The 12,687-nt window shown below is 37.0% G+C and overlaps 1 protein-coding gene across 2 annotated transcripts in view; it reads right to left on the reverse strand.

Moving 5' to 3' along the window:
* ATP1B3 (ATPase Na+/K+ transporting subunit beta 3) overlaps window positions 1–12,687 on the reverse strand; it is a 42,810-nt gene that overhangs the window by 6,322 nt on the left and 23,801 nt on the right. Inside the window, exons 2-5 of one of the 2 annotated variants that reach the window (XM_072792440.1) lie at window positions 12,554–12,682; window positions 7,261–7,368; window positions 1,720–1,904; window positions 661–711 (exon numbers count right to left, since the gene is read on the reverse strand). In XM_072792440.1, coding sequence (XP_072648541.1) covers window positions 661–711; window positions 1,720–1,904; window positions 7,261–7,368; window positions 12,554–12,682 — 473 coding nt within the window. The remainder of the gene's footprint in view (window positions 1–660; window positions 712–1,719; window positions 1,905–7,260; window positions 7,369–12,553; window positions 12,683–12,687) is intronic. The other variant, XM_072792441.1, reaches the window with a different exon arrangement.

The raw sequence follows: 12,687 nt of genomic DNA on the forward strand, positions 1-12,687 counted from the left end.
AGATACTTTTGACAGATTTGGGATTGGAATGCTAAATTTTGTACAACAATAAAATTAAATTTAGAACTTAACATTTTCTCCTCAGAACTCTTACCCATCATTTATATATTTGTCTTAGTTGCACTTGCAGCATGGAGAGAAAACAAAAGAAGTTATGAGATGAAAACTGCATAGCACTCTAGAAAAAATAATAAAGTAGGGATAGGAGAGAAAAATACTGCCTCTACCTTAAGGAAAATGTACCATTTTTCATGAAATCTCAGATGCCACTGATGCACACCAATTTACCTACTATTAATAAAGAGAAAATCTCATGATACGCTAGTAAGACACCAGCAATTATAAGGCCAACCCCCATTTCAGTGTTATTAAGCTAGAAAAAAAGTGAATCTCAAAATCAATGAAATATGGTATATGTAAATGTAAACACAGTGTCTATGAAATCCATGCACATGGAAAACATCTTTTTGAATTACCATTTGCAAATAAAAAAGGGCTCTACACCCAAAATTTGGTGGAATTTTATTCTTCTAAGACTAGCACTACAGAGGACTTTCAACATGTGACAGGAGGAAAAAATGACTAAAAAAATCACTGTTTTAAAATATTAAGATCTATTAAAGCTTTAACAGAAGCTGGGTTAATTTTTTGAATACTAACCTTTGAAGTACATTCTATCCTTGGCATTCCTTGAGGTTTTAATCCAATTATCTGTGGTAAAGAAAAACTGATTAACTGAAACATCACAAACATAAATAAAAGAACTTCCTATTTTGTTGCTGGGGACCCAGGAGTGGAAGGATTGAGATAAATACCAACTCTGTGTATTAAAACCTTGTTATGTCTGCCTTTTAATTTTATTTTAGAGGGTTAGAATGGACTTTTCAATAAAATAATCTTACCAGTTAGCTGTCTTGTTACTGTACTGGGGCAATTTAGAAAAATCAGTTACCAAAGAATCAAGTAAAACATAGTATTGTACTCTGCTATCCTTAAAACAAGAAACAAACAGAAATCTTTAATGCAAATAATAAGAATTGCAGAAGCATAATAAAATGTTTTCATTAAGATTTATCAGGTCAATCTGCCAACATATGTTTCCACAAGGCTTCCATGGGGCCTTACCATATCTTACATCTATCTATTCCACAAAATGCATGTTGGGGAGAATCCCATTTTAAGATACAGCACTATTCAGTTCTATATAATGAGGCTACTTTCATGTATGTAGCAGATATAACTAACTCTGTATGGCAACAGACATTTATTCATCTGTTTTGTGGGAGGATCTTTTTATGTTTTAAATTTATATGCATTTTACATGCAAATGCCTGTAAAATGTAAATATTCCTCCCAAAAGATAAGTTTTGTAGCAACCAAAATATCAATAGCAGTGATTCTTGCCCATGTGATGACTTTGGAACAAAGATGAGCACTGAACATTAATAAAATCATGATTTTGGGCATGACAACCAGAATACTTATCCCTTGAAGAATTAATCTATGCCTAGATGCACATAACTAAAAAGGGAAAAGTTGTTTTACTTCCCTAATCCATGATTTAATGAACCAGTCTTAGATTTTTTCTGTATTAATTTTCCAAAGGTCAATTATTATCGTGGCTAATCTTATACGCAAGTTACCCATAAATGAGATAAAAGAGTTGCCAGCTTTCTAACAGAAGACACTAAAAGCAGCAGTGGCAAAATATGTACATACTCTGTTCATTTTCACAAGAACACAAGGGCTTCCTCTGGAGTAGCCAAAATCTGGATCATCCACACCACTGCATGCTTGGAGTAAGGGAAGAGGAAACTGACATGCACTATAAACTGGACCCTTCTGTTCAAAAAGTGCTCCATCAGAACAGGCTGTGAGATTCTTCTGTTCTTCTGACTCATATGCTAAAAAGTAAAGATACATGTGCATAGATCAGTCAGAAACAGACTTTAAATAAAACCAAAGACATCCCATCCGATGGACAACACTTTTCTTTATTTTTTGACAACACTTTTCAAAGACAAAGACACTTTCAAAGACATTTCCTTAGAATGATCCTAAGGAAAAAATGTTAAGTTTGTTCCTTTAAAGGTTTAATAAGCTTTAACAGTTCTGTTTGTTTTTTTTTTTAAAAAGATTTTATTTATTTATACATGAGAGACACAGAGGCAGAGACCTAGGCAGAGGGAGAAGCAGGCTCCATGCAAGGAGCCTGATGTGAGATTTGATCCCCAGATCCGGGATCACGCCCTGAGCAGAAGGCAGATGCTCAACTGCTGAGCCACCCAGGTGTCCTGCTTTAACAGTTCTGATGTTTGTTTGTATTCAACGATGGTAAAAACTGGATTACAGATCAATGTCTTTTGTCACCATTAGGTGGCGCCAGCCACGGCCATAGTATTATTTCAATGCCTCCTACGCTCATGGCCGTGGGGACAACTTATAAACTTGTCACATCACCATGTTGTAACCTGAAGCTAATGTAATATTATGTGTCAACTATACTCCCATAAAGAAAATACAGTGGTGAGAACACAGGCATTGTGGCTGCCCTTATGATGGATTTTACAGTATAACAGACCTTACAAACAGACATTAGCTCTAATAATCATAATGGAAGGGCCTAAAGAAAAACAGTGCTATGGCAGTATATTCTGGAGGGACTAGAACAAAGCTCAGTGCCAAGGGGCCCCTGTGAGTTAATGTTAACTTAGAGAAGGGTTGTTTGGTTTTTTTTTTAGCAGAAACAGGTAACATCTTAGATAAACTCAAGTGATAAAGGAATAAAATGGTCACAACCTGGAGATGTGAAAAGAAAGGAGGGAGAAAGACACAACGGGTTTTTGGCTGTTTGCTCCATACTGGCACAGTGTTAGGCAAGAGTGGCACAACAGTGAGCAAGCCTGATGTGGTCCCTGCCCTCTATGAATTTGTTTATTGAAAGATGCTAAGAAAGAGTTAAGATACACTCAACAGTACCTCCCTAAGAACTACTGGGGTATGGGTACAACTGGTACCAGAAAGAGGCCACCTAAAATGAATCCAAAACAGCAACAAAAATTTCAAAGTAAATGCATTTATTAAAAAGTGTAAAGATCTTTACTTTGGGGAGAAAAACTATCAAAAATCTTTGGTTTCATCTTATATTTATAAAAAATTAGGATATAATTGGAATTATGTACTCATTTAAAGGATTCAAATATTTGGGAGATGGAGTTAAACTCTACAACACAATAGGTATCATATGACATTCATCACTTCCTTTTTGACTTTGGTGGCACAATCATAAAGATCATTTTGCAAGAAATATTCAAGGCCTTCCCAATTTCCCCCAAGGGTTTCAACTGCATAGACCTTTTGGTATAGGTCAGTTCATCAGTTCAGTTTTGTATTATGCCACCTTCCACTTAATGCAAGGAGTTGTAATGATGAGAGGTCAGATTATGAAGAACCTCCTCCCTCCAACTCCAAGGCATGATGGGACATAGATCAATGATCCCGGACAGAGTAACATAAGAGCCCTATACACCTGAAGAAAGCCTAAAATAGGAAGGAAGAAAAGGAAAGGAGGAAAGAAACAAAGAAGACCTGAAAAGAAAAAGGTTAATTTGAACAAAATAAAACTTTAAATTTTAAGTGGTATCTATTGGGGAAAAAAAGGCAAATCTTTTAAAAAGAAATGTTACCTTTCTAATATGAGAAAGGCTTTCCTAAAACTCAGCAATAACAACTGTAAGTTAAAAGGCGAGGGGTGAGGCTTGAAGGGTTAAAGAGTTAAAAGACCCCAGAAAGTATAATACAGTAAAAATAGAAAATGAGAGCAAAACAAGAGATCCAAGACCCAACTAACAGAATAATTCTAGGAAAAAAAAACCAACAGAAAATTGAGTTGAGGAAATTATTAAAGTAGTAATAGAAGATAATTTCCTTGAACTGGAGAACTTAAGCCTTTATTTATCATGAAAGATCCCCATCAAGTTACCAGTAAAGTGATATTTTAGAGACTGAAACCAAAACAAATTTTAGAACCCAACGGAAATACATTTAAAAGCAAAATTTAAAAAACAGCCTTGCAGGAGAAAAAAATAAATACAAAGGAACTAAAATTCTCTATACAGCTGAAGTATCACCTATAAATGCAGAATTAGGTTATTTTCAGAAATGAAAGGACTCAAAATTTACATTTCATGTATCTTATGAAGTTACATAGAATAAATATACTCCATCAAAACTAGGTGGTAAATTCAGAAAAAAATCCAGAAGCCAAGAAACAGTGGATCCAACTAAAGTGATAAAAGGGAGTCTCAAAATGACAGCTGAATATGTTAAAGGCCTCACCAGTTACCATACAAACTATGGCAGGAGGAGAAAGGCTCTGAGTTTTCCAGAAAAAAGGGACTTGAGGATACCTCAAATGACATTGTACAAATAGAGAAATCAGAAGAGTGTCTACAGATGACAGAGTAAGACATAAAGACTATGTATAAATAACAAAACTAAAAATAGTAATTCAATTAATGTACTGAGTGGAGGTGGGTGGGAGGGAGGGCTGAGGCATGTGAAGTAAATTCTCATCTCTCATGGCAGGAAGTAAAGACAATGCACAAAAGTGATAAATCAAGAACCATCAGGAAACTATAATATTTAGAGATACAGAAAAAACCACTGTAAGAGAAAGATCAAAACCATGAAGTTCTTTCCCACTGAACATGTATCCAGAATCCAATTACAATGTCCACTGCTTCTTCTCTTGCCACAGCACCATTCTACTCATCTGGATTAGTGTAATGGCCTCCTAACTAGCTACCCCCTATAGTCTCAAAAAAGCAGCCTGAATGATCCTTTAAAAATTCAAATCAGATGATATTCCCTGCTTAAAAACCTCTACTTGGTCAGCATAAAAACCAAAGAACTTAACAGTGGCTTCTAAGGACCTACACCACCTAGTCCTTTACTTCCCTGACTTCCATCTCCTACAACTCTCACCCTAGCTTATTTCATCCAGCCCCTTTAACTTCCTTGATAAACCCTGAACACATTGGACACGGTAAGCCTCAGGCTAGTTCCCTTATGTTCAGATCCTTCCTCAAGGGTCACCTTTCCATGAGACCTTCCTGGACCACCCTGTTCAAAACTGCAACCCTTCCCACTGCTCCCATCTCCCTCTCCTCCACATCACTTTCCCATGCACCACCGGATGACAAGCTCCATGAACACATTTTTCTTGTGTTCACAGATAGAACTTAGTTAGAAGAGTGCTTGACACAAAGAAGACTCTCCAAAAAATATTTGTTGAGTAAATTAACAGAATTGCAGCTAAAAAGGAATAGGATGGAAAACTGTTTTCATTACAGACCTTTCTTTACTACTTGATTTTTTTTTCTTTTTTTCTTTTTAATTTTTATTTATGATAGTCACACACAGAGAGAGAGAGAGGCAAAGACACAGGCAGAGGGAGAAGCAGGCTCCATGCACCGGGAGCCCGACGTGGGATTCGATCCCGGGTCTCCAGGATCGCGCCCTGGGCCAAAGGCAGGCGCCAAACTGCTGCGCCACCCAGGGATCCCCTTTACTACTTGATTTTTAAACCATGGATTATATTTTCACAAAAACACCTTTAAAAAACTATCAAGGGTGGGGGGCTGGGGGAAAGGAGGAGGCCTGGGTGGCTCACAGCATGGTCCCAGGGTCCGGGATCAAGTTCCGCATCGGGCTCCCTGCAGGGAGCCTGCTTCTCCCTCTGCCTATGCCTCTACCTCTCTGTGTCTCTCATGAATAAATAAGTAAAATCTTAAAAAGAAAAAAAAAAAAATCAAGGGAGAGATTTAGAAAGACAGCCAAATGGATGGTGTAGGATCAAGAGGTTTTTGATTTAAGATTAGAGGAAGTGGAGGACTTCCGCATGCTGACGGGAAGGATCTAACAGAGATTAAATATATATGAGAAGGAATAGTAAATAATGCTTCCAAGACACTGAAAGCAGCTCCAAAAAGCAGGACTGGTACACATAACCTTAAATGTGAGGAATGGCATCAGAGCAGGAGAAATACCAGACAAAATGGCTGTAACTATTGGTTTGTTTTACTGGGAATGGGGAAACTGGTGGAGTTCCTACCACTTGAATATTTCCATTATTTCTTTAAGCAGAAAAGCAGGTTATATGAGGTGAGTTATAGGGGGAACGGTAACAGGTTAAAGTTTTGAGTAGAGGTTGGAAATAATCCTTTCAGAGGATTATCCAGAGAAAATTCAGTGGGACTGCCAGGCAGTAGAGCGGTCGACTTGAGGGAGGTGGTCAAGTATTCATAGCGCTGATTAGTCCTGAGGAAGGTCTTCAGCAGCCTGTTCAGGGGGTAGGCTCAAAGAAAGGGCTTCATTCAAGAATTATATGGTTTCATCTAGAAGAATTATGTGGCTTTTTCCAGGTGCATTTTCTGACAGGTATGGGATTTTAGAGTACTGGCAAAACTAGAAATGAGAAACCATGGAATAAGCTTGGTAAAAAGGGAAGTTGAGGCTGGGATAAAATAAAAGGGTAAGTGAGGCAGCAGTCCCCATGATGTAGAGGAATAGTTGAGGGAAAGTGAAACAGGCAAACTTGCAGGTTATATCAGGAAAGCCTCCATCAGTCATTTTGGCAATGGGGTCCTACATGTTTTAAGGAATGAATGTAGATATGTGTGCCTGAGGAAGAGGTGATGTGATCAAGGACAGGCCAGAGCATGTCATGATTATTCATGTGCATGTTAAAACTACAGAGTTAAGTTAAAAAAGGAGGAAAAAAACTGAGCTAGGACGACTACTGTAAAGCATTACAGACTGGTAACTCCAAAAACCAGAGTGGTAGATATTTGGTTTTGTTTTGTTTTTTTAATGATAAATACCATTCCCTGTCTCCTCCACAAGTACAATGGATCCAAAAGGTTCAAACATTATTTTATATAATTTAGTTTTGCTTTATGAAATAGTTTTTAATGTAGATATAATTATGTCTGTCTCAATAAACTTGACTCATATACTTACTTTAGAAAAGTCAAATCATCTGCCCATTAGGCTTAGACCCCTATGTCTTTCCGTAAGTTAGAACATGCTCATGCCAATTATAAAATCTACTTCCAAGTCCTCTCAGTTGACTGTGTTTAACAGAAAAGAAATAAAAGGTAAAACAGATTCTAAGATGTTTCTAAAAGCAATCATTATTTGGTACTAGTTTCTCTAATAACTAAAATCTTTTACCATGCCTTAAGAAAACATACTTACGTTTTAGAAACTTCCTAAGGTCTTCAATGTACCCTTTATAGGACTCCGGATCAGATACAGTGAATGAATATTCCAATGCAGTTACTGGTTTTGGGAAAACCGTAAGTCCTACAAAGAGATAAAAGAAAAAGGGGGAAATTAACTGCAGCAACTTCCCTTCTTTCTCCTTGCTTATACTTAAAAGGGTAGATCTCAGTAATTGTATAAAAAACGGTGTTCACAGGTATGCTAAAATGATCAAGAACTTCTGATTATGAAGGCACAGATATTTAAATGAAAGAATTGCAAACCTTCAAAATCATCTCAGAGGTTATCAGTTAGAAACCTCCCCCAAATTTGATTATCTACAGTTAATTATAATTTCTCTGTTTCTGACTTAAAAAGATACAAATTTTAGTATGTACTTCCTACATTCATTTTTCTACCAAATATTTTTAGGTTTTGCTGATTTGCTATTAAATAGGAGAAAAATTTTAGCAAATCAAAGTCTCTGCTCTTTTGTCATTCAAATTACAACTCTATGAAAACATAAAACTCAATGAAAGAGGCCTATACAATTTTAACTCTGGTTAAACATTCTTCCTTCAATAATAAACACTGCTCTATAATCAAAATGGGGTTTTCACATATTGAATATAGAATATAACCACCAACAATTTCATGTATCAGGAATCTACAGCTGTGTATATAGAACATGCTGAATGAGTTTATGAAAAGAAAATGTAAGCATATTTATCTGTAAGAAAGATAATCACGCTTCCAACTTTAATATAAGCTTTCTTTGTTTAAAAAGCATTAGATCTAGGGGCGCCTGGGTGGCTCAAATGGTTAAGTGTCTGACTCTTGGCTCAGGTCATGACATGCCCGGTCAGGCTCCTCGCTGCCCTTTCCCCACTTGCATGTGCACAAACACTCTCTCTCAAATAAATCAATCAATCTTAAAAAAAAAAAAAAAAAAAAAAAAAAGGGCAAAGCATTAGATCTAGATTATTAATTTAGGCTTGCACCCAGACTTAAAAAAGTCCTAAAATTTTCACCAGTCTCAAACATTTCCCATATCACAGTTATTAGAGATGCTATGTTTTCCACTGAATCTGAAAATATACAAATAACAAGGGTTGTTTTAGTTTCCATTTAAACTGCTCACATATATCTAATTCTCTTGGGGTTTTTTTTGTTTGTTTTTTTAAAAATTCCAGTATAGTTAACATATAGTGTTACATTTTAGATTAGATCCAGTTTCTTTTAAACCCTAAACTTGCCTGTGTTGGTTTGCATGAATTTTGAGTTAGACTAGATGCAGTGCTACCCACATATGATAAAACAATGTTCCTAAATGGCAGAGCAAATCTCAGTCTATATTCAGCACAAAAGACCTCCTGATTAAACTCCCCATTCACCTACATCAACATACCAGAGATCACTTGGATTTGGATAATCTCCTATGCCTGACTGTCCATCCACCACAAAATCTCTATAAAATCTAGAATAACTTTAAGACTTTCTGTAAAAGCATTTAATGAAAGAATAAAATACCTTACTGTCCATTATATTAAATGACCATCTGTATATGTCTGAAATTGTTTTTATTTTTAAGGTTTACAGCAGGAACAAGATATAATATACTGTAAGTAAAAAGGTAATGGAATTAAGGCAGCTTGCATATAACTATTAAAAATACCTAACTTTAAGAAAAACCCAAAATATCCATATTTTTTAAACATTTTATTTATTTATTCATGAGAGACAGAGAGAGAGAGAGAGAGAGAGAGAGGCAGAGGGTGAAGCAGGTTCCCTGTGAAGGCAGGCGCTAAACTGCTGAGCCACCCAGGGATCCCCAATATCCATATTTCTCAACTAAAGAAATTTTAAAGAAAAATACGAAGATATCTATGCTTTATACAAATGACTATATTCCTTTACATGACTAATGACTAATTTCTAAGGCAATGTTTTAGCCATTCAATTTGCAAAAACTTTGTATTAAGACCTGAAAGTCTAAAGCTGAATTGCTGAATTTTTTTAAAAAAGATTTTATTTTTTTCAAGTAATCCCTACCTAAGGTGGGGCCTGAACTTCCAACCCTGAGATTAAGAGTCATATGCTCTACCGACTGAGCCAGCCAGGTGCCCCTAAAACTGATTCTGATACCAGTTACTTCCCAGACCTTGCTTAACAATACTCTTGGACCCCTGGGTAACTTGCTATTTAACAATTAATTTGAAACTCTTAAGAAAAAAACTATGGTACAAGCACATTTTTGACATGGTATGCTTAATTCCTCCAAATAAAGTCCTGCCTTACCCAAAATAAAGAACATCAACAGAATGTAAAGACCAGTAACTCCTCTATCTCTTTCCAATTTAAACCACTGGAGTATGAGACTTTGTGTGCATAATATGCATGTTTGTCAGGGTATGATGATCAGTATGTGTTCATGCTATGTGGATGTATAGGTTACTTATACGTACCAATTTCAAACAAGCATTTATTTTACTGGGTACAAATAATATTAAAATGATGTCATTTAAAATTAAAACCAATATAGTCAATGCAAAACCCCCAGTATATTAAATACCATATATACTGTGGAAAATATAAGTAGAAAGAAAAAATATTAACCCATGACCCATAACCCTTTGTAAAGAGAAAATCTTAACAAGCTAATGTATATTCATCCATTAATATGTACACGTTATATATGTGCATATATATTTATTAAGTTAAAGATAAGACTAAGTACTACAGTATAGTTTGTTGGGTTTTTTTAAAGATTTTATTTATTTATTCATGAGAGACACACAGAGAGAACAGAGAGAGAGAGGCAGAGACACAGGCAGAGGGAGAAGTAGGCTCCATGCAGGGAGCCTGATGCAGGACTCAATCCTAGGTCTCCAGGATCATGCCTTGGGCCGAAGGCAGACACTCAACGCTGAGCCACCGGGGCTGCCCTACAGTACAGTTTTAAATAATTTTAAGGGACTCAGTTTGAAATTGTGAATTATTTTATTACTTTTGTTACTCATGCAATTATAAATAGTTTAGTATTCCTGAAATAGACTGGATCAAAGTCACATAACTTAGCAAGAAAAATATAGAATTAGGTTAGATAGGGATACCAGGGTGGCTCAGTTCATTAAGCATCTGACTCTTGGTTTCAGCGTAGGTCATGATCTCAGGGTTGGAGATTTCAGAGCCTGCACTGGGCTCCTCCCTCAGTAGGGAGTCGAGATTTGCTTGAGATTTCTCTCCCTCTGCCCCTCCCCCCAATCAATCTCTCTCTCAAAATAAATAAATCTTTAAAAAAAAAAGAGAAAGAGAGAGAATTAATCTAGGTAGAAGAAAACAGGCCTACCATTAGAGATGAGGGGAAAATGAGCATGGAGCTAGTTAAATAAAATACTTGATCAAATAAACTAATGATGTAAATGACATTAACTAGTGATTCCTGATGTTTACACAAATATTAGCAGCAAAATAAGGGAAAGTCCTTAGAATAAAATGTTCCAAGAAAAGATGGTTTGGGAAACTGGTGCCATTTGGCTGTTGATAAGGCTTACAAATCCATGCCCTGAGCAAGGATCTAGATCAGGGCTCCTCAGCACTGGCACTATTGACATTTTGGGCTTGGTAAATCTTTGTTGCATGGGGGCTTGTCCTGTGCATTGTAGGATGTTTAGCAACATGCCTGACCTCTGGTCACCAGTAGCACCCCTCCAGTTGTAACAACCAAAACTGTCTCCAGATATGACCACAAGGCCCTGGGGGAGCCAATCTTTGTTAGATGAGAACCACTGCTCTAGAAAGAAACCTCCCGGGATCCCTCGGTAGCTCAGCGGTTTAGGGCCTGCCTTTGGCCCAGAGCGTGATCCTAGAGACCCGGGATCGAGTCCCACCATCGGGCTCCCTGCAAGGAGCCTGCTTCTCCCTCTGCCTGTGTCTCTGCCTCTCTCTCTCTGTTCTCTCTCATGAATAAATAATTTAAAAAATAAAATAAATAAAAAATATATTAAAAAAAAAAAAGAAACCTCCCACGATATTCCTTCCTTCCCACCCTTCCTGCTATCCCCCCCCCCACCCCCCGCCAGCCGTTCTCTATTATCTCTAGCAGGTGTTCACATTTTTGGGGAATTACACATATTGGAGTTTTGCATATTGTTATCTTCTTCTATAAAAACTGCCAGCACCTTGAGGACAAGAGCCATGTTCAACAAAGACAAAGCTGGCATTCAAAGACTTTAAAAAGGATGAAATCAGGCAGTAGAAAATACGATTTAAACAAGTGTTTAAGATATTTTCTGTAGTGGAGTATCCTGGAGAATTTTTTTTTTCCTCCCAACAATCAGTGGAAAAGAATTAAACACAGTAAGAATATATACCCATTCTATTCCCAATTGATGATGATTATTATTTATTTTTTTTTTTTTTACCACTTCCATGTTAAGCAATTAAAGATAGAAAGCTTGTTATTTTACAAGACCAATGCTCTGGCCCCCAAGCTAGAGCTAAACTATATACTTTATAAGTAAATTACTCAAGACAAAGTGAAAATGGTACACGATATTCACAAAAGCCATTTATAACTATATTGGTCATATTTGGCTTCACTCTAATTCCCCATATTCATTCCTGCTTACTCCTGGCAAAGGACTCAAGATTTATCAGCTCAGGTCCTTATATCAGTATGTAAATATTATAGGTCTTCAGTATGTAAATATTAAAGGTCTTTATATCATTATGCAAATATTAAACAACAAACAAAAATCAAAAATTTCACACTAATCCCAAAGTTTAACTTTTACCTATGTAAGAAATTTACAGTGAAGATAAGGTATAACCAAAAAAAATTTTTTTTTAAGATTTTTATTTATTTATTATGAGAGTCACAGAGAGAGGTAGACACAGAGGCAGAGGGAGAAGCAGGCTCCCCGCAAGGAGCCTGATGTGGGACTCGATCCTGGGACTCCTGGATCACGCTCTGAGCCAAAGGCAGATGCTCAATTCAACCACTGAGCCACCCGGGGTCCCCCCATTTTTTTAAAAAGACTTATTTTGAGAGAGAGAGAGAGAGAGCGCAAACGCGAGTGCAGGTGTGCGTGAGGCTAAAAGCAGGGGTAGGGACGGGGGGGAGAGTGAGAGAAGCAGACTCCCCACTCTTGATCCCAAGATCCCCAAGATCATGACCTGAGCTGAGCCAAAGCCCAGAGTCGGACGCTTAACTGACTGAGCCACTCAGGTACCCCAAAGTAGAACCAAATTTAGTTAAAAGCCACAATAACTGCAATATAATTACCTGGACTAGGAATCTGGTCACGGTATTTTGGAACTTCATCATTCAGTGTCTGAAGCATGGCCCACATTGTGAATGAGAAGAGTGCAGCCAGGAAGCCATAAAACACTAGATAGAAGAGCAAGATCAAACCTGCA

The sequence above is a fragment of the Canis lupus genome, chromosome 22 (genome assembly GCF_048164855.1).
Source record: "Canis lupus baileyi chromosome 22, mCanLup2.hap1, whole genome shotgun sequence".
NCBI classification, from domain to species: Eukaryota; Metazoa; Chordata; class Mammalia; order Carnivora; family Canidae; genus Canis; species Canis lupus.